At 45.4% G+C, this 22796-nt stretch overlaps 1 protein-coding gene across 1 annotated transcript in view; it reads left to right on the top strand.

Moving 5' to 3' along the window:
- Window positions 1–22796, top strand: part of CDC40 (cell division cycle 40) — a 405957-nt gene that overhangs the window by 131129 nt on the left and 252032 nt on the right. The window contains exons 3-6 of the mRNA XM_078649170.1: window positions 2114–2243; window positions 2740–2823; window positions 10160–10299; window positions 10428–10524. Of these exons, the coding sequence (XP_078505296.1) occupies window positions 2114–2243; window positions 2740–2823; window positions 10160–10299; window positions 10428–10524 (451 nt within the window). The remainder of the gene's footprint in view (window positions 1–2113; window positions 2244–2739; window positions 2824–10159; window positions 10300–10427; window positions 10525–22796) is intronic.

Below are 22796 nucleotides of genomic sequence, written 5' to 3'. Positions count from 1 at the left end.
TCCCACCAAAGGATAAGGAAAAAAGTAAAAACTAGAACACTAAGACGAGTTTCAAAGTATCCTCACTTCCGTGTTATATTTTAACGTGCAGTGCGCGGGAAAATAGAAAGCAAGGTTTGAAATCGTAGTGGAGCATAAACGAAATAGCCACAGTTTAAAAGAAAAAACGTTCTCACGGGCTAGATGGGGAGGACTCAGACGTTCTCCTTTGCTTCTCCGGTGGCGGTAAAGCTGAAATGGCTTCAGCAAAGCGACGACATTTTCAGATTCGGGGCGTGGTTTCCGTTCTCTCCTCTTCCCATTGGCTGGAAGGTAAATTCCAGCCAATTGGAAGAGGAGAGAAAGAAAACAGAAAGAAAGTAACTCCCCCCCCCCCCCCCCCCCCCCCGAATCCCGTCTTCAACGGAATGATGCCCCTCTCCTCCAATGGCTGGCCTCCGTTTAGGAAGCCAGCCAATGGAGAAGAGGGGCGGGTTCAAGCCCCCATACTGTAGACATAAAGTCTCGGAGTGAGACTGCGCAAGCGCAGCCTTCGTAGTCTGAGACCTAAAAAAGAAAAATGGCTAAATGAGAGGAAATAAAGCTAGTGTCCCTATTCAAATGTCGCACATGTACTCAGTAAGGGTACACGAGGCTGGAGGCACAGTTCCAGAGTGGAGGGAGCCTGCCTGCAAGCACTAAGGAGTCTAGCACAGAGCGATGAGGTTCTGTTCACTGGGGTATCCGGTATAAGTTCAATGACCCATGTGTAAATTGGAGGGGGGGGGGAGCGACCTTCCAGCAGTTACTGGTCTCAAAAGTAAATAAATGGACAGCCGAAGTCATTAATCAAACTAGAATGGATTTAGTATTACTGCATGGATAAAAACATTCAGGCACTTTGTTATAAGCCAGGTCTATTGGCATTGCCCTTGCTTGTTTGATCTCCTGCCTTATGACCGGAACCGGGAAGGTATCTCCCTGTCTATTGTAATTTCTCCATATTTCTAGGAGTTTTGTGGGCCTGTTATTTCTTTGGGGTCCACTGGTATGTTTTATTTTATCTGTAAAATTTCAGCTTCTAGGTACTTGTTAACCAGTCACACTAGCACAGTAGACTTCTGGAAGAGGAGTACACAATTGTTTTCTCTGAGCTTTTTTTGTGTGCAAATGTTTTAGTTCTGTGTATAACACCTTTAAATACCACAACATTCAGTATTTCAATACCGTCCTGCAACGAAATAGAGCACCACTGGAGGTACCATCAAGATCAATGTATATCGGTAAGTATAGATGTACTATTCTTAGCTCCACATCTGCTTGCCTGTAAGTAATATATATTGTCAAGGTACGTAGTTGTGCTGTTAAGAATAATAAATGTTGACAGTATAGTGGTAATGATAATCTGGAGTTGATATTTTTGTAGAATATTAAAACAAGATCTTGCAGCAGAACACCAACCTGGTAGGTGACCACCTAGCCTTGAGCGTTGTGCCGAGGGACTCGGCGCCTCATCCTTTATCCTGCTGTATCCAACTACTGCTTCTTTATTCCTTTGCCCTCCAGTGTTCCCTTGTTGACTAATGGTATATTTGAGCAGTATTCCCAGTCCCAGGTTTTTCCATACATTCTGGTACTTCTAATTCCCAAGAATGCAAATGACCTGCGCTGTACTTGCACCAGATATAGAACTAGGCAGCTTTGACATGTTGCAACACATTGATTTATTTGCTGCGCATTAGGAATCCTTCTCGGTTTGATATGTTGGTGGTTTTGTTATTAAATTGCAGGCAGTGTGTAGTTCATTATTGCACAGCATACCATTACATCCTCTTTTTTTTTGTTTTTTTTTGTTTGCTGCACCACAGAACGGGTGTGCTTCATAATTTAGATCATTTTATATAGTACTCTGCTAGAAGGATGGCTGGGCAATGCCTTCTCACTTGTGTATTTTACCAGGCAGCTTAGGTAATGATATCAGCTAGTCGACGTACACCCTGATCATTTTGCTTACTTACAGCTAAAGAATGTATTATGTTCTGGTAATATGGAAGCATTTCAAGTTCTTAGTATATGTACTCTGTTGTGCAAATTATTTAATTGTCTTTGTTGCTTAATTGTTCTCTCTCATCAGTTTGGACCAGTTAATCCCTTCACAACTCAGCAGATGTCTGCCCCTAGAAATATGCTCTCTGGATTTGCAGAACCGACTCATATCAATGACTTCATGTTTGAACAGCAAAGAAGAACTTTTTCAACCTATGGTAAGAGCTAATGGTAAATATTACTCTGTATTTTGCTCTTTAGCTGCACTTATGACTTTGTTTTTCTGTAGAGGTTCAAATGAATAAGTATTTATGCCTTCCAATTCCCAATTCAAAACAAAATTTCCCTCTTTGTTTTGATGTTTGTTTTTATCCTTTAACTAAAAAATAATAAAACAAAGGGACACTGATCGCTTCTCTTTTTAATAATCATTTGGCCATATTGTAGCCTATAGTCCTAATTCTAGCAACCATTACTGAATGGAAAGACATGTGTCAGAAAATGGACTGTTGCGCACACATGACTTCACACATTGCTGTTTAGCCCGTCTGTAGAGTGAAATATTAATTTTTTATTTTGTTTGCTGAATTTCTAATCGGAGTATAAAGAATCATTAGTTGTCATGTGGATCTAGTCTAGGCTGGAATGTTGTGTAAGATAAAGGTAGTATGGCATTTTCTGTACTTTCTGTGCTGATTTTCTCGTTTATTTTAGGTTACGCTTTGGATCCCTCAATAGACATTCAGCAAACTGATAATAAATATATTGGTTCTGTTGAAGATGCGGAAAAGAATCAAGGTAAATGGCATGAGCATTCTTGTACATTATACATAATATTGTTACATTTAAGACTATTGCATAAATGTAATTGCAATACTTTTGAATAAATGCTTACAGCGCCTGGATACCCTCCTAAGTGATAAGAAGCGCTCTACAAATCGTTAGTTGATTGATTACATGAAACAATGGGTAATACAGTATTGCCCTTAAAGTAGCTTATCAGACATTTTATTTTGTTGGTCCACTGCTTATTTGTAATTCTGATTAAATCTGTTTTCAGATGAATTACCGACCAGGCATTATTGATTCTGTGCAATTTTCGTGTGGTGCATTTTTGACCTTTTTAAATAGTCCAGGCTCTGGTCTAGATACAATTTACATCCCAAATCAATTTCCAAAGGGCAGAATACTGCATCTTGGAAACTGCTGATTAATTAATATTTTGTGAAGAGATTAAGAGTTACACCTTTTGGTACCATCAAGAACCACAAGGGTCTGCTGAATCTTGAGTGACCTGAAAAAGACTGAGAGGTGCTTCTAATGGTTTTGAGGGAACCCAGTTTCCGCTCCTTAGCTGAGAAAGACACACCCTTAAGAGCATGACCCACGACTTTCTGAATACACATAGAAATCCAGGCAGAAGTGATGCCCTCAATTTTATTAAGTCGACTGAGGGTAATTCATCATCAGGAATTTGTCATGAGTGATGTCGCTGACCATGTCATGAGTGATGTAATATGTGACGTCATCAGCAGTGCATTACACGCGTAAGTTATAGTGAGTCCAACTAACTATAACGTGGGAAATTTAATGGTTTTATGCGAGTAAAATTTCCAGCTAACTATAACTGGTGTGAAACCTATGTTTTTTTCAGTGAATTTAATAGGTTTTTTAAATGCTAATTCCTAACTATAACTGGCGTGAATTTCAAAGGTTTTTTAATAGCAAATCTCTATAGGTATGAAAAGTAATATTTTTTATAACGAATTTTATATTGTATAATTATGTAATAGTATTTTGTTTGTTTATTTTATTTATTTATTTATTTATTTTTTGCCCCGGGGCGCGTACCGATGCGCTCACCGGTAAGCGCAGTGTTACGGCGCGCACCGGGGCGCGTACCGGTGAGCGTCCCGTTAGCGCTATTGCCGTGAACGAAAACAACATTGTGACGTATCGCGTAGCTGCGTGATGCGTCATATGACGCACTGCGTAAGCGCACCCGAGCGCATACAATCGCGCAACGTAAGCGCCGCCGGGCGCGCCCCGGGGCGCGTAGCGTAAGCGCGTCTGGTCATGTGACCTGAAAATAACACTTTTCATTGGTGCAGAACAGTTTTGGTTTCCAAATGATGAAAGTCCGGGTCATGTGACCTAAAAATAACACTTTTCATTGGTCCAAGACAGTTTTTTTTTTCCAAGTGATTTATTTATTTATTTATTTAGTGTATCTTGATATAGCGCACAGCTGGGGTGTCCCGGCGCTCCTGTATGATCATATGGTAGCTAGATGTTATATAAAAGAGAGAGGTTAGCAGAACAAATGAGTTTTTAAGGCTTTCCGGAAAGGTAGTTCTTCCTGAATCAACCGGATGGAATCTGGTAACTTATTCCAGAGGGCCGAGTTGAACACTTGGAAAGTTCTTCCGCCAGAACGAGTTTTCCTAAATCTAGGAATGGCAAGTAAGTTTTTTGATGAGGAGCGGAGAGTCCGGAAGTTGTTGTAAGGGACCAGACAGGTGGAAAGATATGCAGGACCTTTGCCTCGCAGTGCACGGTGTGCCAATACCAGTGCCTTGAATTCCGCCCTTTTTTGTATCGGTAGCCAGTGAAGACTACGTCGATGGGGCGAGATGTGTTCACGTAGGGGTATGCCTCCAACCAGTCGGACTGCAGCATTCTGGACTGTCTGGAGGCGATGACAAAGACCTGCAGACAGACCAGTATACAAGCCATTGGCGTAGTCCAGGTGCGAGGTAATCAACGCCTGGACCACAATGTTCCTGGTATTACTGGGCAAGAAGTTAATCCACTTTCTCACCATTCTGATCTTGGCAAAGCATGCCGCGGAGACTGTGTGGACTTGATGGTGTAGTGTGAGGTTAGAGTCCCATCTTACCCCCAAATTTTTCACTGAGTCTTTGGGGTGAGGAGGGGCACTCAAATCAAGAGGTCACCAGATGTTAGGGTCAATAGGAGATGGTTGGTGAAAGAAAAGTACCTCCGTTTTCCCTGCGTTTAGCCTCAGGAAATTATTGTCCATCCAGTGAGCGATTGTACGAAGACAGTTTTTTAGGGGATCAAAAGTTGTTGGGGTAATACTATTAAATGAAAACAATAATTGAATATCATCGGCATAGGAAGTGGCCTTTATTCCTGTTTGGGCGATGATATCAAAAAGAGGAGAAAAGTAAACATTAAATAACAGGGGACTCAGCGAGGAGCCCTGGGGGACTCCCCACCGGAGAGGCCGGCTGTCAGAAGTGAACGGGGGGGTGAACACTGCCTGCGTCCGGTTGGACAAAAAAGAAGCAATCCATTTCAAGGCCATGCCCTGGATACCCTTGGAATGGAGGAGATCTAGGAGGAGGGGGTGGAGACGGTGTCGAATGCTGCTGATAAATCCAGCAGCACCAACACCGCTCTTGAACCCTCATCCATCCTCCACCGTACTGCATCTGCCATCTCAATTAGTGCTGACTCAGTGCTATATCCTGGCCTAAAGCCATGCTGGGAATCATGCTAAGCACCTGATGTTTCCAAAAAACCTGCCAGTTGTTGCTGGGCAAGTCTTTCGAGCACTTTAGCGGGGGCTGGTAATAGAGAGATTGGCCTGTAGTTGGATGGTACACTCGGGTCGGCATTGGCCTTCTTGATTATGGGAACTAGTAGCGCGTGCTTCCAGGAGTCGGGAAATACTCCCGTCTGTAACGAGTCATTCCAGATCCCGTTCAAGGTTTGATTGAGAATTGGTGCCAGCGATTTATATTGCTTCGCAGGCCAGGGGTCAATAGGGGAGCCAGATTTGCTTTTAAGAAGTTCTGCGAGAGATTGTTCAAAAGGAATCTCCATAAAGTGAAGGAACATGCCCCCAGATCCTATATTAGCGGGGTCGATGATACTTTTATTTACATTAGGGTTTTTAGGAAAGGAATCGTAAATAGTGGCTCTTTTGTTCTCGAAAAAATCCGAGAGGCTGTCGCAGAGCATCTGCGATACCACAGGAGGGCGTTTTAAAGCCAAGGGGTCGGTGAAAGATCTGACCGTGTCAAATATTTCCCTGGCTGAACCGTGAGAGCGGTTAATTTTGTCCTCTAAAAAAGTTATTTTATGTTCAATAATTTTTTTTTCTGTCATTTTTTTAAGGCAGACTTGTAGAGAGATTTATGAGCAGGTGAATAGTTTGTTCTCCACCGCCTCTCCAGGTGTTTGCATTCTGATTTAAGGTTCCTAAGGTCATTAGAATACCAGGGGGCCGATGGGGCGGAGCGGAAGGTTTTAATGGGCCTAATTGGGGCAAGTAGGTCAATTGCAGAGGAGATCCGACTATTAAAGTTGGTCAGACGGGTATCTAAATCAGGACTCGTATCTGAGATGTTGAAAGGTTCGAGGCAATCAGCCAGGCTGTCAGGGGAGATCTTGCTCCAGTTTCTGCCCTGAAGTTTGGCTGGGCAGATACGACGGTCTTGACGATGCCAAGAAAACGAAAAAGGAACGAGATGGTGGTCCGACCAGACAACCGGGACGGGATTATCAGTGGACAGACCATCTAGGTTGGTACAGATCAGATCCAAAGTATGGCCCGCTTTATTTGTAGGGCAATTGATAAGTTGGTTTAGCCCTCCGTCTGCCAGAGTGGACAGAAAATTAAGGGAAATAGGATCCAAGGTATTGTCAACATGGAGATTGAGATCCCCAAGGAGGGTAAAATTAGCGTATCGTGATGTGGCTTGTAAAAGAAAGTCGAGGAATGCAGGAAGGTAAGAAGTTTTTGAATTAGGGGGACGGTATACAAGAAGCCCTGAGAAGGTAAAATTAGGTGCTATTTTAATACAGAAAGGGAGTGCTTCAATACGTTCCAGTTGATTGTGGGGGAAAGAGGAAATTGTCCAATGGGATCTATAAATGATAGCAACTCCGCCTCCAGGGTAGGAACCCTGTCTATTGGCACACAATATGCTATAGCCCATAGGGATGGCAAAATGTAACGCAGGATTAGTGTCATCTCCTAACCACGTCTCGGTAAGAAACAGCAGGTCCCATTTATCCTCTTCCAAAGTGTGGTCAATATCGATGGAATGTTTTACTAGGGAGCGGCAGTTTACCATGCCGGATTTTAAGTGTCCTAGATTAGGGGTTGTCTGCAAGAAGAGGCAGTGATGCTTTGGGTCGTGAGGTAATCCTAGACGGCATTTGGTAAAAGGTAAATGATGAAAGCCCCCACCTTTTTTCCTTATTCTGACTTTGTCCTTTGACTGAGGAAGACCTGTTTGGAGATCTGTGACTAATCTTTTGTACTTTAAAATGGCTACAGCAGCAGCTGGAGCATCTGCACCACCACCACCACCACCACCACCACCACCACCACCACCACCACCAAGATGACCACCACAACATCACATTGGTGGTCAAGAAGAAGAAGAAGAAGAAGAGGAGGAGGAGGAGGAGGAGGAGGGGGAGGGGAGAAGGACATTCCTGCCAGAAGACAATACCCCATATAGGCCAAAGGAGCACATTGTATGGGAGTTTTTTTCCATCCCAGTTATTCCCAATAGAATGTTGCGGATTTCCAATGGAAAGTAGAAATATTTCATGCCACTCGATTTCAGAGAAGCACTGACAAACGCATTTCAGTCTTCTGGCCTTCGTCTGTGTCAGTGACTAACCGCTATTTCGGGCTTTTAATAAAAAAGTTGCATTCATTGGCTTGCGCCCATTAATGACAACTGTTAAACATTACCTATAAGAAGAATGCGCCTCTTAAAGACTTTCTGGTCCATAGCCATTTTTTGGAAGAGCCTGCAATAAACAAAACCTCAGTTGCAGGTTTCTTCCCATGTACAAGTTGTAAGGCCTGTAGAAACAGTTCCAAGGTGAAAGAGTATACAGTTCCTGGCAAAAAGGCTAAGCACTATATCGACAAGCTGTTGAATTGTAACTCCAGTTTTGTGTTATATTGTTTGGTATGCCCGTGTGGTCTCCAATACATCGGTAGTACCATCCATCCGGCTAAAAAACGAGTATTGGAGCACACACGGACAATTACAAACAAAGATACCTCCTACCCCGTGGCGAGGCACTTCTCGGAGTTACATAACTCAAGAAGTGACAAATTACGATATTTCTGCTTAGCCCAGGTAGTTCTCAGAGGTGAGAAGATTATGCCGTGTTCTACTTGTTCTAAAAATAGCTTTAACCAAACATCTATCTATTCACAAGTCGGACACAGGTCTTTGTCACCCCACTTTGTGTGCTGTGGTTTGGTGGTTTTGTGATGTATGGCTTCCCTGTAGCGTTAATAACCAGATTCTAACCCTGGGTATTCATTCGTTGCTGTGACGCCGTGAAAGCAGAAAACCAGAGCTGTTTTCCACTGTTGCTATATCATAAAAGAATTCTGGCCTGCGCGGACGGGGCTCTCTGACAGCCTGTGTCAGCACAGAGAGCACAGGTTCAGGTGGGGTGACCGACAGGCAAGGGTAGCAGGAAACGGGGGTATTTTATGTTCGAGTCCATGTTATTCACGTTTTCCCCCAAACACCCGTCCGTTATTCACTGTTACACTAACATAATTGTTTTTGTGCATTAAACTCGTAATGCTTTCACCTATGGAAGGTAGTATAGCTTACACTTTTTAAAGCACCGGCGCCACCCCCTCCCCCTCCAAAACACTTCTTATAGGAAAGAATGTGCTGCTATCCAACCTTTCACCTCCTTCTTGGAGATGTAGGGGTTACCATCTTCGTAAGAAACTGCCAGACAGAATTACTGGTTCGAGCACAAATTATTGAAAACATCATGCCTCAGACATAACATAACATCGTGTTATCACATCGAACATCTAGTACAGTAGGGGCTGAATCGAGCATCCACACCTTTTTATTCAATTAGCCCCGATGGTGTAATTGCGAGAGTGTGTGGAAAGAAATAGATTATGCAATTATATAGGAGTGTACTGTGTATCATTCAACATCACGTGTCATGTGACCTGTGCTCTTCTTTTGTTTTTTTTACACAGGAGATGCTTCTGTCTTTCAAGCTACTTAAAACCTTTGTTTGTATAAATGCTCCAAATGGATGGAAATGGGCCTAAATATGATAGTATATTTTGTGTAGGTTTTGTAGCTGCGAGTGAGTGTTTTGGAAGGGTCAATGAGAGAAACTAACAGAGCAGACACGAACCTCAGAATACAGCCGGCACTCTGCAAGCAGCACGCGTCAATAAGGTTACTGTTTACAGTCCCATCCAGTGCAGGTAATAATGACAAGCATTTCTAATGCAATAGGTCTCACATTTACGCAAGTTTAAGCTATTGGCATTGTAAATGACACTGCCTTTTATTTAAGTTTTAAAAACAAAAATAAAAGGCATTGGTATTTGCTATGTTAATAGCTCAAACGTGCGTATATGCGAGACCTATTGCATTGCAAATGCTTTTTTAATCTTAACTCGGAAGTGCTTGTTGGTGAACCCATGGATCTTTTGAGAGGGAAAGTTATCACCTCTTCCTTCTTCACAATCTTGGACTCATGCACATCATTGGTTTTTCCATTTCTGTTATGTAGACTGTAATGTTTTAGTTGAATTTTGCCAACAACTTCAAAGAAGTGAACTTCTACCTTGATTGTCGGAATAAGTGTGCTCTAATCATCTATTGAAGTCTTCTCAGAATGATGTCTGCAACCGTTTTGGGATGCACTTTGGGAATTGCTTCCTTGTGGACGCATCCTGATAGTTTATTCAGTCAGTAAATGTGTTTTTTTAGCTTTGAATTAAATTGGTATTGCATTAACCTTTCCCACGATTTTCGAATTATTGAGCTCTGAAGAAGGATCCACCTTCTGCATTGATTCTATTGGAAAGCGCAACCCAAGCACCTTGCTGCTCAGCCTGCTGCCATTTTCCCCTGCATGTTTCATCTACTCCTCTGTGATGTTTGGCAGTCTGTTTTTTTAGGGCTTGTCTAGGGCTATACAAAAATACTACCTCTGTAGGTGATGTTGCTAACCCTAGATCGACAAAGTGCACATCAGCCCTTATTTAAACTATGTTTTGCATCTTGGATGAAGTTAATTTACAATGTTTTCGATGTTTAAAAAGTACAATATTATTCATTGTGTTCCTTTCTTTCAGGTTTAACAGTGTTTGAATCTGGACAGAAGAAAACTGAAAAGCGGAGGAAACTGAAAGGAAGCGATCCATCTTGTATTGATGGATTTCTAGGACCATGGGCAAAATATGTTGATGAAAAAGATGTGGCTAAACCGTCGGAGGTAGGTAGTTAATACGTTTGTCAAGCGTAATTCAAATCTAAAGAATAAAATGAGTATGGTTTTTAAGATGTTCTATGAGGAATATCAAATTATCTTTTTTGTCAAAGAAAATGTTTATATTTTCCTAGGAGCAACAAAAAGAGCTTGATGAAATTACAGCAAAGAGACAGAAGAAAGGCAAACATGAGGACGAGAAGCCAGCAGATGAGAAGACTATTTTGCATGGTAATGACATCCTTTTAGGAATGTTTTCTGCATCCCAGTTATATATAGTTTTTGATCAAAAATAAATCTATGTTGACTATGAAAACTCAGTTCACTTGATATGTTTTCACGATCTATAGTTTAGAAATGAACTTTGATTGCCATAGTTTTAATAGCAGGTCAGATTAATATATTGAAAGCTTTCTAAATGCATTAGACTTAAACGAAATATGAATCCCTTTCTTTTCAACCAGATAAACTATTTTGCCCTTGTAGTAAATCTTGTTCACATGTTGTAAATCCAAATGCATAAGTGAAAATACAAGTCAAATAAGAGGTTTTGTCTTTGTTTGATTCGAGAACTTGATTGCTCTCTGGATTTAAGAGTGAATAGAATTCAGTTACTAAACCATCTGAATTTTAGCTCCCCTATGGGAGCAGATTCAGGTGTGTGTAAACTCTTCCACCACCCTGTCGCTTGTAGCGCTAACCCAACTCCAGTCAGCTTTTGTGTTCAATCCAAAAGTAGAAAAAGCAGTGGGGGAAAGATGGGTTCCTTTGTTTGATGTGTACTAACCATCTGTATTCCAGCTTCCATGAAGAACTGGTAGTCTGTATCACCCCGGTCCTTTCCCCAGCTGGTAGACCTCAAAGGTTTGTTGTATAGAAATAAACTGGGAATCTCTGTACAGGGCCTCTTTTTCTCACGTGTCCACCACCATCTATATTTTAGCTGCCCTTTGACCAGCTTGTTCCATAAAGCTGCAAAAACATTTTGTTTGTAACAATTTTAAGAAAATAAGCCAGCCTTTAATGTACAGCACATGTTTTGTTAGAAAAAAATAAATGCTTCCATAGTGTGGCTATTTTCTCAGACCTCTCCACAGTAAATCAGAAACTATGGGGATCTTCACAATACTCAACATGTTTGGGTGTGGATGGGGTATTTGTGCCTGGAGGACAGACATGGCTTCAAATTTGACCTGGATATAATTTGTGGAAAAAGTGAGGAAGGCCAAACCTTTGCTCGTCCCTCCCAAACATTGGAAAAGGATTAGTATTTAGGAAGAGGAAGGACTGGTAGTGTATAACAGAATTTTTTTCCCTTCACTTTTACACTTTTTTTTATAACGGACTAACATATCCAACACTCCAAATTACTTTGATATTTCACTATACTAATTCACCACTAATCTTTTATGGGTTCGGTAGTAGAATGCCACTTGCCGAAAAAGCGCTTCAATACCTCAAAAGGGGTAGCAGTTGCTATATAAATGCAAAACCTTTTCCCCTCTCCTATCCCTCCCCTATCCTTCTCAAACCAAATAACTGACTAACATATCCACCACTGAAATTACTTTGATATTTCACTATACTAATTCACCACTAATCCTTTATGGGTTTTGAAGTAGCGTTCTGCTCACCGAAGAGGGGCTTCAACACCTCATCAAGGGTAACAAGCGCTATAAAAGCGCAAACCTTTTTCCCTCTTCTGTTCCTCCACTATCCTTCTCAATCCAAATAGCTGACTAACATATCCACCACTCAAATTACTTTACTATTTCACATACTAATTCACCACAAATCCTTTATGGGTTCCGTAGTACTGTGCTACTCGCCGAAAAAGCGCTTGGACGCATTGTCCGGGGTAGTAAGTGCTATTTAAATGCAATTACAATACAATATAATATCTTGGTTATAATTCTTAATGCCAGTGGCAGAGGGTAAATTGTTAAGTGGTATGTAAATTGTGGCGTGGTGCGGGGCTGATTAGGTTTAATTATTTTGATATTACTCAGAGGAAAGATTTGAGCAGTTAATGAAGGTGTGGAGTATCTGAGACTAGTTTAATTTCTGTTGGCTGTAATTTCCAGTATTTTGGGTGTAATTATGTAAAAGGATTGTTGCCAAGAAATTAACTAAACTTTCAGATTTCTCAAACTGAAGTTTAGTACAGTGTTGGCAGTAAGTTCCACATTGAATGCTGGTTTGTCTGAAAAATTGCTCATTTTCTTGTGATGTATGCCCCTGTAGTTTACACTGGCTTTGTTAAAGCCTGGCATCTTAAGTGTCACAGTCTACCAGAAAGTGTTCTCACAATACAATATGTGTACAGATAAACTAGCCATTTGCAGATTGTTGTCCAAATTCCAGTGAAGTGAACAACCCCTCTTCATGTAGGCTCCTGTACTTGTGGTATATAGTCTGGCTATTTCAGGTGTAGTATACATTGGGTTGGCTGTTGTATCTACACTTCAGGTTGAAACCACACACAGAGGGTTATTACATTTTGTTGTTAATCTAATCTCAAAAGTCTTCAACTGAATGTTTGATATCAGTTGGCCTGTAGTTAAAAAAAAGAAAGTTAGTTGGAATAACTCTGCGTTCATGAACATGCAGGCTCAAACTGTGTTCGAAAATGTCACAGATTGTGCATGTGTGTCATCTGGAGTTGATTACCCACCACTAAGTAGTGGCAGCTCACATTCATCTAAGTTCAGTGCCTGATAACAGAGATAGATTATTATGTCTATTAAGTCTTGTCTTGCTCTGGATTAAGTTCAGACAAATTTCCTTTGTTAGTTTGGCCACCTCAGGCAACAGTGTTGCTCACAGAGAAAGACATTTCACCTTCAACAAGTGCCTATTATCAGTTTGCGCTTCATTGATCGATTAATGCATAGGCATGTGTGTGCGCGCCAACAAGAAGTGTGGAGTGTTTATGTTCAAGGATGATGAACATGCATGCATTGTCTGAGAACTTAGACACTTGGCATTTAATTCAGAAGGTCCTGTCCAATAGGAATCCTAGGTCTGGTCAGGACCAGACTATTACAGCCAATGATGTTTCTAGGGTGACCTCACATTTTTAATAGATCCGAATTAACATAGTACGTAGAAGTTTTGAGACCAGATATTTCAAGCTGTACTATAGCAGCACAGCCATTTACTTCCTTTTTGAAGTATGTGAGATCCCCCATTCAAATCCTGTTATCTGTAAGTAATGGCCCTAGTTGGATTGTTTGCAAGGTTTCAATAGCCCATAAGATCATCTCCATGTCAAAATGCTATTTCATCATTTCCCCAGAATTGAAGAGTATGTGTACACTTTTCACTAGCCTGTGCTCAACAAATAATGTATGCAAGGCAGCTGCTGGGATCCACCCCATGTAGTCCTTAAATGGAATTTCAAAGACGCTGCCTGCTTGACCATTAAAAAAAAAAAATCCTTTAAGGGGATCCATGCTGGTTATTGTTATATTTATTTTTAATTTTCTCCTTTGATTTTCATCTTTGTTGAAATTTGAGGCTGCTGCAATGCAGTATTAGTTACTCACCCTTTTTATACTCTAAATTCCATTGGTTACCTTAATTAATAATGACCCCCTACTTTAGTCAGAGTGAAGGAGCTGCTTTAATTTATCCTCCATCCGAACCATTGCTATAGAACTGTATGCAGATATGTGTAGTCGTGGGTTTCGTGGATGTAAAAGATGACAGCGCTCATTTTGCCTTACTGCATGTGGCATTTATTACCACATGCTGCGAATGATTGAAAGTAAACTACCTCTTCAGATGAGCTTAGCTCAGCCTGTTTGACCCAAATGAGCTACTCTAGTGTTCGAGGAATGTGGGCTGCTGAATTCATATCTATAGCATAGATCGCCGCCTGGTGTTGGGTCCGGATGATTGCACATTGTTGTCCTGGAAGAGTCTTCGAAGTATCACGAGATAGGTGGCTCCTCCCCTGGACTACAGTGCGCATGGGCATAGACTCCCTCCCCAGATTGTTTTTTTCCGCCATTGGGTTCGGATGCATATTTGATCACTCAAGTTCGGAATCAATAGAAACTTTCTTTCGGCCCAAAGGCCTTTCCTATCGTCTGTATTGTTTTACGATCGGTGCCCAGCTCTGTTCCAGCTCAGTTCCCGAGTCGGACGTCCAGAGGAGTTGCATGGCTCTTTGGTGCTTGAGTCCCGGTCGACGCAACAACTTATTCGACGAAACATCATGGAACGGAGCCCGTTCAAAAGGTGCCCCGTGTGCAACTCAAAGTATCCCCACATCGACGTCCACCCGGTGGGCAACAAGTGCCTGTCGCCAGAAGACGATTCGACTTCGGCGCGCCAGGAGGCCCAGCAGACGGCACCTGACCCGGTGAACATTTTCGATACCGAGGAAGAAGAGGTAGACGAGCAAGAAGATCGAGAGCCGATTTCCAATCCAGCGGCAAAGATCGACTCCAACTACGACGCAGACGTAGAAATGCTCGATACAGAAAACATCGTCGACGAGGTAGGAGACGACGATGGGGCCTATGGGGCCACGGAAGATAGCTCAAGCGAGGAGCTATGCCCCGTTCAGACAATATCTACGGCTCAGGTCGAGGGATCGCCACATGGCCTTACCCAAGATCTTGCACCAAGTTCCACGGTCTCGCCCCCAGGCCCGGCTACGGACACTTCTAAGGAGCCGCCATTGGTCAAATCGAAACCGAAAGAGAAAGCTTCGGTGTCGACGAAACAGAAAGCGCGTGTCGCCTTGGTCGGCTCCACGTCTTCAGAACAGTCGGTGCGGACAAAACCAAAGAAGGTTGTCGAACCGGTGAAGTCGCTCAAGGGCGTCATGCCGAAGACGGGGACACCGAAAGTACTTGTCAAGGTCGTCGACCCGAAGACTTCGGCGCCGAGGGCCGTTGACACAGACAAAGGACTCGGAGCTCCTAAAGTTGTCGATCCTGCGCGTCGGCCGGAGAAGGCCAAAAGTACTACAACCCTCGAGTCCGCACCGGGTAGTGGCTCGAAGGAACCTGTCGAGTCGACACAACCGTCCGCCTCCTTCACAAGCATGTGTCTGAATCATTAAAACCCATCAAGGACAAGGCTTCCGCTGTCGATCCGAAGGATACTTCCACGGCGAAGCCTGCCACCAAACCGCAAAAGTCGACGGCGCCGATCCAGTTCACGCTGCCGCCGAAAGTGGCGCCGAAAGCATTCGCGCCAAAGAAGGTTGTCGAGGCGTCCATGGGGCCGACGCCTACCCCTGCAGTTGTGGCCACAACGCATCGACGGCCCCTGCTGGAGGAGCAATCGGAACAATTTATCGACGCCGACACCGGTAAACTTTCCATTTACAAGCGGAAAATCACACCAGCACAGCCGATGGAGTCCTACACAATTCCTTTAAAGAGGAAGAAAGATTCCACAGATTCACCCGTTCTTGTTGAACTAATAACTCCACGTGGTCAGGACACTGCTCCACTCTCGCCCACTTACTCAGATGTGGAGGCTGGGGAAGGTGACAATGATGAGTACAACTACCCTGCCGACACTGATCCCGAGGATCAGCATGACACATGGGCAGATGCTGCGGACCCAGAGGATCCACAAACTGCCCCGGACACTCATGTGTATAATGTCAAACCATCACCTACTGAGGACTCAGCGGCATTTAATGCGCTTATTGAGAGGGCAGCCAAAAATCATGACGTCCAGCTCCATGCTGACCCTATTGAGGTGGACTTTCTGTTTACGGTCTTTTCAGAGGTGGAAAAGGTGTCAAAGACTCTGCCAATGCTGAAGGGTGTCTTGAAACATGCTGCAGACATTTTTAAAGAACCCACACGTGCCAGGGTTATAAACCCCAGAATTGAAAAAAAGTACAAGCTGGCGCCTGGCGACCCTACCTACATCAAGGGCCAGTTGCCGTTGGACTCTCGTTGTTTCTAATGCCCGGAAGAGGGCGAATTCACAAACTACTGGTGATGCTCCTCCCCCTGACAAGGAATCTAAAGTGCTAGAAGCATCAGGGAAGAGGGTGGCGGCTCAAGCGGCCAATATCTGGCGCATTTCAAACACTCAGGCACTCTTGGCCAGATATGACCGGGCACATTACGATGCACTTGAAACCCTGTTACAACACTTGCCAGATGAATATAAGGAGGCAGCAGAGATGCTCATTCAGGAAAGGAAACTCATCTCAAATGCTTCTATTAAGTGTGCACTGGACACAGCAGACACCGCGGCCAGGGCCATTAACACCAGTGTAATGTTACGGCGACAAGCCTGGCTCAGGATCTCCGGGTTCAAGCCGGAGATACAGACCACCATCCTAAACCAGCCTGTAAACCCAGATCACTTATTTGGGCCTGAGGTGGACACCACCCTGGAAAAAATAAAGAAGGACTCTGAGACTGCAAAGTCTATGGGGGCTCTTCAGTCCCAGCAGTTCTGGGGTGGTTCTTTTTGTCGTTCAGGCAATAGAGGTGTTTCCAGAGGCCAGCTGTCCCAGCAAAAACAGTACACTAAAAGTGGCGCGCAAACCACGTACCACAAACCGTAGAGGTGGTTATCGTGGAAACAGCGCAAAAGGCAGAGGTCGTGGAAACAACAACTCCCGATCCTCCGCCGCCAACAAACAGTGACGCCTTGTCACTGCCCCCCGACCATACAACACCAGTCGGGGGGAGACTACAGCAGTTCCTGCCAGTCTGGAAGTCCATCACCACAGACAGGTGGGTCAGAAAGCTTATCCAGTACGGTTATTGTCTAGAGTTAACATCCACTCCACCCAACATACCCCCAAGACACCATCCTATGTCCACAGAGCATTTGCACTTATTGCAGCAGGAGGTGCTTGTCATGCTGCAGAAAGGGGCAATCGAGCTCGTGCCAGTGGAGGAAAGAGGCACAGGAGTCTACTCCCTGTACTTCTTAATCCCGAAAAAGGACGGGTCCCTCAGACCCATTCTGGGCCTCAGACCCCTAAACCAGTACATTCTATCAGAACACTTTCATATGCTCACACTGCAGCAGGTTCTTCCGTTGCTCAATCAGGGGGACTTCCTCGCAACATTAGATCTCAAGGATGCATATTTTCACATTCCACTACATCCGTCACACAGAAAATACCTCGGATTCACCATTCAGAATCAGCATTACCAATTCAAAGTCCTCCCCTTCGGAGTGACCACAGCGCCCTGGGTGTTCACAAAGTGCCTGGCGACAGTGGCTGCGCACCTCAGGAGACAAAACGTGCACGTCTACCCTTACTTGGACGACTGGCTTGTCCAAGCAAAGTCGGCACAGCAGTGCGCTGCCAACATGTCCCACACCATTCACCTTCACGATCTGGGATTCTCACTAAATTATCCAAAGTCCCACCTTCAGCCCGCCCATGTGCGGCAGTATCTGGGCGCGACAATCAACACTCTGGCGGCCACAGCCCAACCAAATTCAGTGAGGACCAACAGCATTCAATTGCTGATACAGAAATTCAGACCGCAACACTCGCTTCCTGCACGAGTGTTCATGCAGTTGATAGGCATGATGGCCTCCTGCATCTTCATAGTCCCGCACCGAGACTACATATGCGTCCGCTTCAAGAGTGCTTAGCACGTCAGTGCACTCAGGCTCACGGACAGTTAAAAGACCTAGTGTTGGTGACTGGTCGTGCATACAACTCTCTGCATTGGTGGAATCCACACAACCTTTGCAAGGGCCGACCGTTCCAGGAGCCTGTGCCACAAATCATCCTAACAACGGACGCATCTCTCCAGGGATGGGGAGTTCATGTACTCCACTACACGGTGCAGGGGCTATGGTCAACGCAGCAGAAGAAAATGCACATCAACCTTCTAGAGCTGATCGCGATCTTCATGGCAATGAAGGCATTCAAGGTACATCTGTGCAACAAGGTCGTGTTGATCCGGACGGACAACATGACGGCCATGTACTACATTCAGAAGCAGGGAGGTACACACTCTCCACAGTTATCTCATCTGGCTCAGAGCATGTGGAAGTGGGCCATTCAAAGGAACATCTTCCTCATGGCGGAACACCTCCCAGGCAAGGACAATCAGATGGCGGATCTGCTCAGCAGGTACAGCCACCAAATGCACGAGTGGGAGCTACATCCATCAGTACTCCGCCCGTACTTCCAGCAATGGGGTCATCCAGAGATAGACCTGTTCGCCACAAGGGAAAACGCCAAATGCCAAAGCTTTGCCGCCAGGTTCCCGCACCCACAGTCACAGGGAAATGCGATATGGATGAACTGGTCAGGCAAATTTGCGTACGCTTTTCCCCCAGCACCTCTAATACCGCTGGTGGCACGAAAGCTAAAGCAACACGCGATGACGCTCCAACGTGGGCACGCCAACCATGGTACACCACGTTTCTAGAACTTTCCGTGGTACCGCATCAAAGGCTGCACCTCACGCCCAGACTTTTGACGCAGAGCCATGGCGACATTCAGCACCCAGATCCGCAACAGCTCAACCTGGCGATCTGGCTCCTGAGGTCTTAGAGTTTGGCTACCTCAACTTGCCTCCTGACTGCATGGATATCAGACGGGAGGCAAGAAAGCCCACCACCAGAGCATGCTATGCGGCAAAATGGAAGCGGTTTGTCATTTATTGCGTAGACCACAGCATTAACCCGCTTGACGCGTCTACGCACAACATCATTTGTTATCTGTTACATCTTTACAAATGCAACCTAGCATATGCTTCCATTCGAATACATTTATCCGCCATAGCGGCTTATCTCCAAAACAGGCAGCATCTCTCCCTTTTCAGAGTGCCTGCCATTAAAGCCTTTCTAGAGGGACTCAAGCGAGTCATTCCTCCCAGGACCCCACCTGCTCCTGAATAGAATCTTAACGTGGTCCTCACACGGCTGATGGGTCCACCTTTTGAGCCTCTACATTCATGCGAGATTCAGTTCTTAACATGGAAAGTGGCTTTCCTGATAGCCATTACGTCACTGCGACGTGTTAGTGAACTCCAGGCACTGACTGTACAAGAACCATTCATACAAATTCACTCCAACCGGGTGGTGCTGCGCACTAACCCTAAATTTCTTCCAAAGGTGGTTTCGCAGTTCCATATCAATCAGTCTATTGAACTGCCTGCGTTCTTCCAAAATCCTGAGACAGTGGCAGAACGAATGCTCCACACTCTTGACGTCAAAAGAGCTTTGATGTATTACATTGATAGGACCAAAGATTTTAGGAAGACGAAACAACTCTTTGTTGCCTTTTCCGCACAACACAAAGGCAACCCCATTTCCAAAGCAGGTATAGCCAGGTGGATAGTTAAGTGTATTCAGATTTGCTATAAAAAAGCTAAGCGCACTTTAACAATCCCCCCCAAGAGCCCACTCCACCCGCAAGTTGGGGGCCTCCATGGCTTTCCTTGGAAATATCCCTTTAGAAGACATTTGTAGAGCAGCCACATGGTCTACCCCACACACATTTACAAAACACTACTGTGTAGATGTGCACTCCAAGCAGCTGTAGGGCAGGCTGTTCTAAAAACACTTTTTCAAACTGCTGCAGCTGGCACGGGCGGCCGCCGCTAATGGAGGGATTGCTATATATTCTATGCTATAGATATGAATTCAGCAGCCCACATGCCTCGAACTGAATATGCTACTTACCAGTATGCATCTGTTCTTGGCATGTAGGGCTGCTGACATTCATATCGCCCGCCCTCCTCCCCGGCGCCTGTCGTGGCTGCAGCACTTACACTTACTCATAGCATGGTCATCGCTCACACTGTTACACTCCATCGTCGCCACAATGGCTAAAAACAATCTGGGGATGGAGTCGATGCCCATGCGCACTGTAGTCCAGGGGAGGAGCCACCTATCTCGTGATACTTCGAAGACTCTTCCAGGACAACAATGTGCAATCATCCGGACCCAACACTAGGCGGCGATCTATGCTATAGATATGAATGTCAGCAGCCCTACATGCCAAGAACAGATGCATACTGGTAAGTAGCATATTCACTTTGACCTGTTCATTTATTTCAGTTAGCAAAACTGTCAGTTGGCATTTTGTTCACAGCATCAAAACAGCAGTGTATTTATAATATTTTGTTAGCAGTTCTGATGCCAGGTCTGACAGAGAAGCCATCCAAAACCCTCATCACTTCTTTTTCCTTGGTGTATAGTCATGGCACTGCTTTGAAAATCCAAATAGTCACAGTGCTAAAACACTGTACAGAAAACAGAATGCAGATGAAACTACTCTTACTTTTATAACATTAAAATTCTAGGCTTGTGTTTCGATACAACACATTGTCATGCCCTTTCAGTTTGACTAATTTATTTATACTTGAGTGCGCAAACTTGCCTACTCTCTATTTCTTCGCAAACGTCAAAAAAGTGCAGCTTATTATCCCAGGATTCCACAACGCAGTGGCCTTGGCGCATTGATTGGGCAGACTGGTAGTGGTACTGTTGGCCGATATCGACAAGGCTTTTGATTCAGCTGGGAATATTTATTCTCTCTTCTGCAATCTATTAATCTGGGCCCGCGGTTCCTTTCCTTTAACCGCCGTCTTTACATTGATTTGTCTGCCTCGGTTTGAGTGGCAGGGGAGCAATCTCCGCCCTCTTTCACATTCATTTGGGCACTCGTCAAAGGTGCTCATTGTCCCTGCACCTATTTTCCCTTGCTATGGAACCGTTGGCTTACTGAGTGAGAATATATACTCTGGTGCGGGGCTTTGAGTGGTCTGCGAAGCTCTCCGATAGGCCGGCCTTTTATGCAAATATGCTCTGCTTGCAGATCTAGCAATGTCTGGCCCTCGAATCCTGAAATTATGCAATCTACGGTGAGACAACCGACATATGAATGTGAGGAAGTTGCTGGTATTCCCTGTGGGTGGTGCCTGGTGGCCTGGAATGGGCATCTGATAGAGACATCTAGCCGCAGATTCCTTAACTTAGAATATCCCCAGGCGCCAGACTGGATCCGGAAAACTTTTCGCAGCAGCACCTCTGCGCCATGGGGTCTGTGCCGCACGGCTCCGCTCGGACGTCGTCCACGGACGTGATGTCAGCGGAGCCATATAAGCCCCTCCCGGCGCGCTGACCTAAGTTTTCGTCTTATACACGTCTCAATGCGGGTCCAGGGAAAACCAGCGGTTCCTTTGCCTGTTTTTAGGCCTTCTCTACGCCTTTGGCGTCATGGAACAGTTTGTGATGCCTTCGGGCTTTAAGGCGTGGGAGACCTGTGTGCGGCAAATGTCTGTCACGGATCCACACGCAATATGTATGTGGGGCCTGGGAGTGCACCACGACTCCAAAGGGAGGATGAAACCAAAGTCCCTACGGGAGCGTCATTTGAAGCTGCTGGACGCCTGGATGTCCCGTCTTGTGCCTTCATGCCACCAATCTCCCTCTTGGGAGCGGGGCTGCTCCCGGGGTCTTTCCCGCTGATGTCGTTCGGAGACAGGTAAGCACAAGCATAAGTCACGGAGGTCGTCCTCCCATAAACATGACGCTGGGGCCCGCTGCTCTCGGTCTTTGCCAGGCACAGGCGCCCAGGACTCGTCTCCCCCATACCCTCCCTTTCTGGGTGTCGGAGCGACAAGGACCCAGATAGATGCCTATTCAAAGGCTCTCCAGTCTTTCTTCGGGTCACCTCCTCTCACTGGTGCTCCTTCGGGTCTCGCAGAGGAGGAAGGCACTCATGTCAGGTCTTCGCCGGCGGATTCGTCCTCGGCGCTGGCTGTGTGCATCAACTCCGGTACGCGGTCGGGATACGGCCCGGAGGGGCATCCCAGTTGTCTGTCCAGCCCACCCGTCCAGTCACCGCATAGCCCAGTACGGTTTCCTGCGCTGACGTCTCCTCCAGCACCGAGTTCGACGCCCTGTCGACCTCTTCCCTCCCCGCAGGTGGAGGTCGAGTTGCCGTCAGGCCGCGCCCAGATCGGGTCCCCTCTGGAGGTTCTCGACGTCGATATGACGCCATCTCGGAATCATTCGACGTCTGTGCCGGCACCTACGGCTCCTCTGTTCCAGGACAATGAAATCCCTCTGGACTCCCGTACTCTGGGTCGTTTTGGGGCAAGTGCCTAGCGTTCCATGGCCTTCGGCTCAACCTCGGTCTCCTCCACCTTTACTGTCTAGTGGACGAGTTACCCACCAACCGTCCCCAACCGATGGTTTGTTGTCGCTGCTCAGAATGGCGACAGAGGCTAGTGCGGCTTTTGCGAGGGCTGTTTGAAGGGCTGCGGATATTCTTCATTTGCAGCCCCCTGTAGTTTCCCTGCCCTCTGATCCTTTACTGGATCTTCTCCACATTGAGCCTGTGGACGTGGAGCCTTTGCTGCTCCTTGGTGGGTCTTTGTTTGACATCCTGTTTGGTACCTGGGCACGTCCCCCCTCCGGTGATCCTGGTGATCAGGCCATTGCTTTCAGGCATCGTCCAGCCCCAAACGTTCCTGTCAGCTTGTCCCTAGAGCTCAGGGTCTGGTTGTCCAGGTGGCTATCGCCTT

Source organism: Lissotriton helveticus, chromosome 6 (assembly GCF_964261635.1).
Source record: "Lissotriton helveticus chromosome 6, aLisHel1.1, whole genome shotgun sequence".
In the NCBI taxonomy this organism is placed as follows: Eukaryota; Metazoa; Chordata; class Amphibia; order Caudata; family Salamandridae; genus Lissotriton; species Lissotriton helveticus.
Note: the sequence above shows the minus strand (reverse complement) of the source record. Positions and strands in the feature narration are given on the sequence as shown.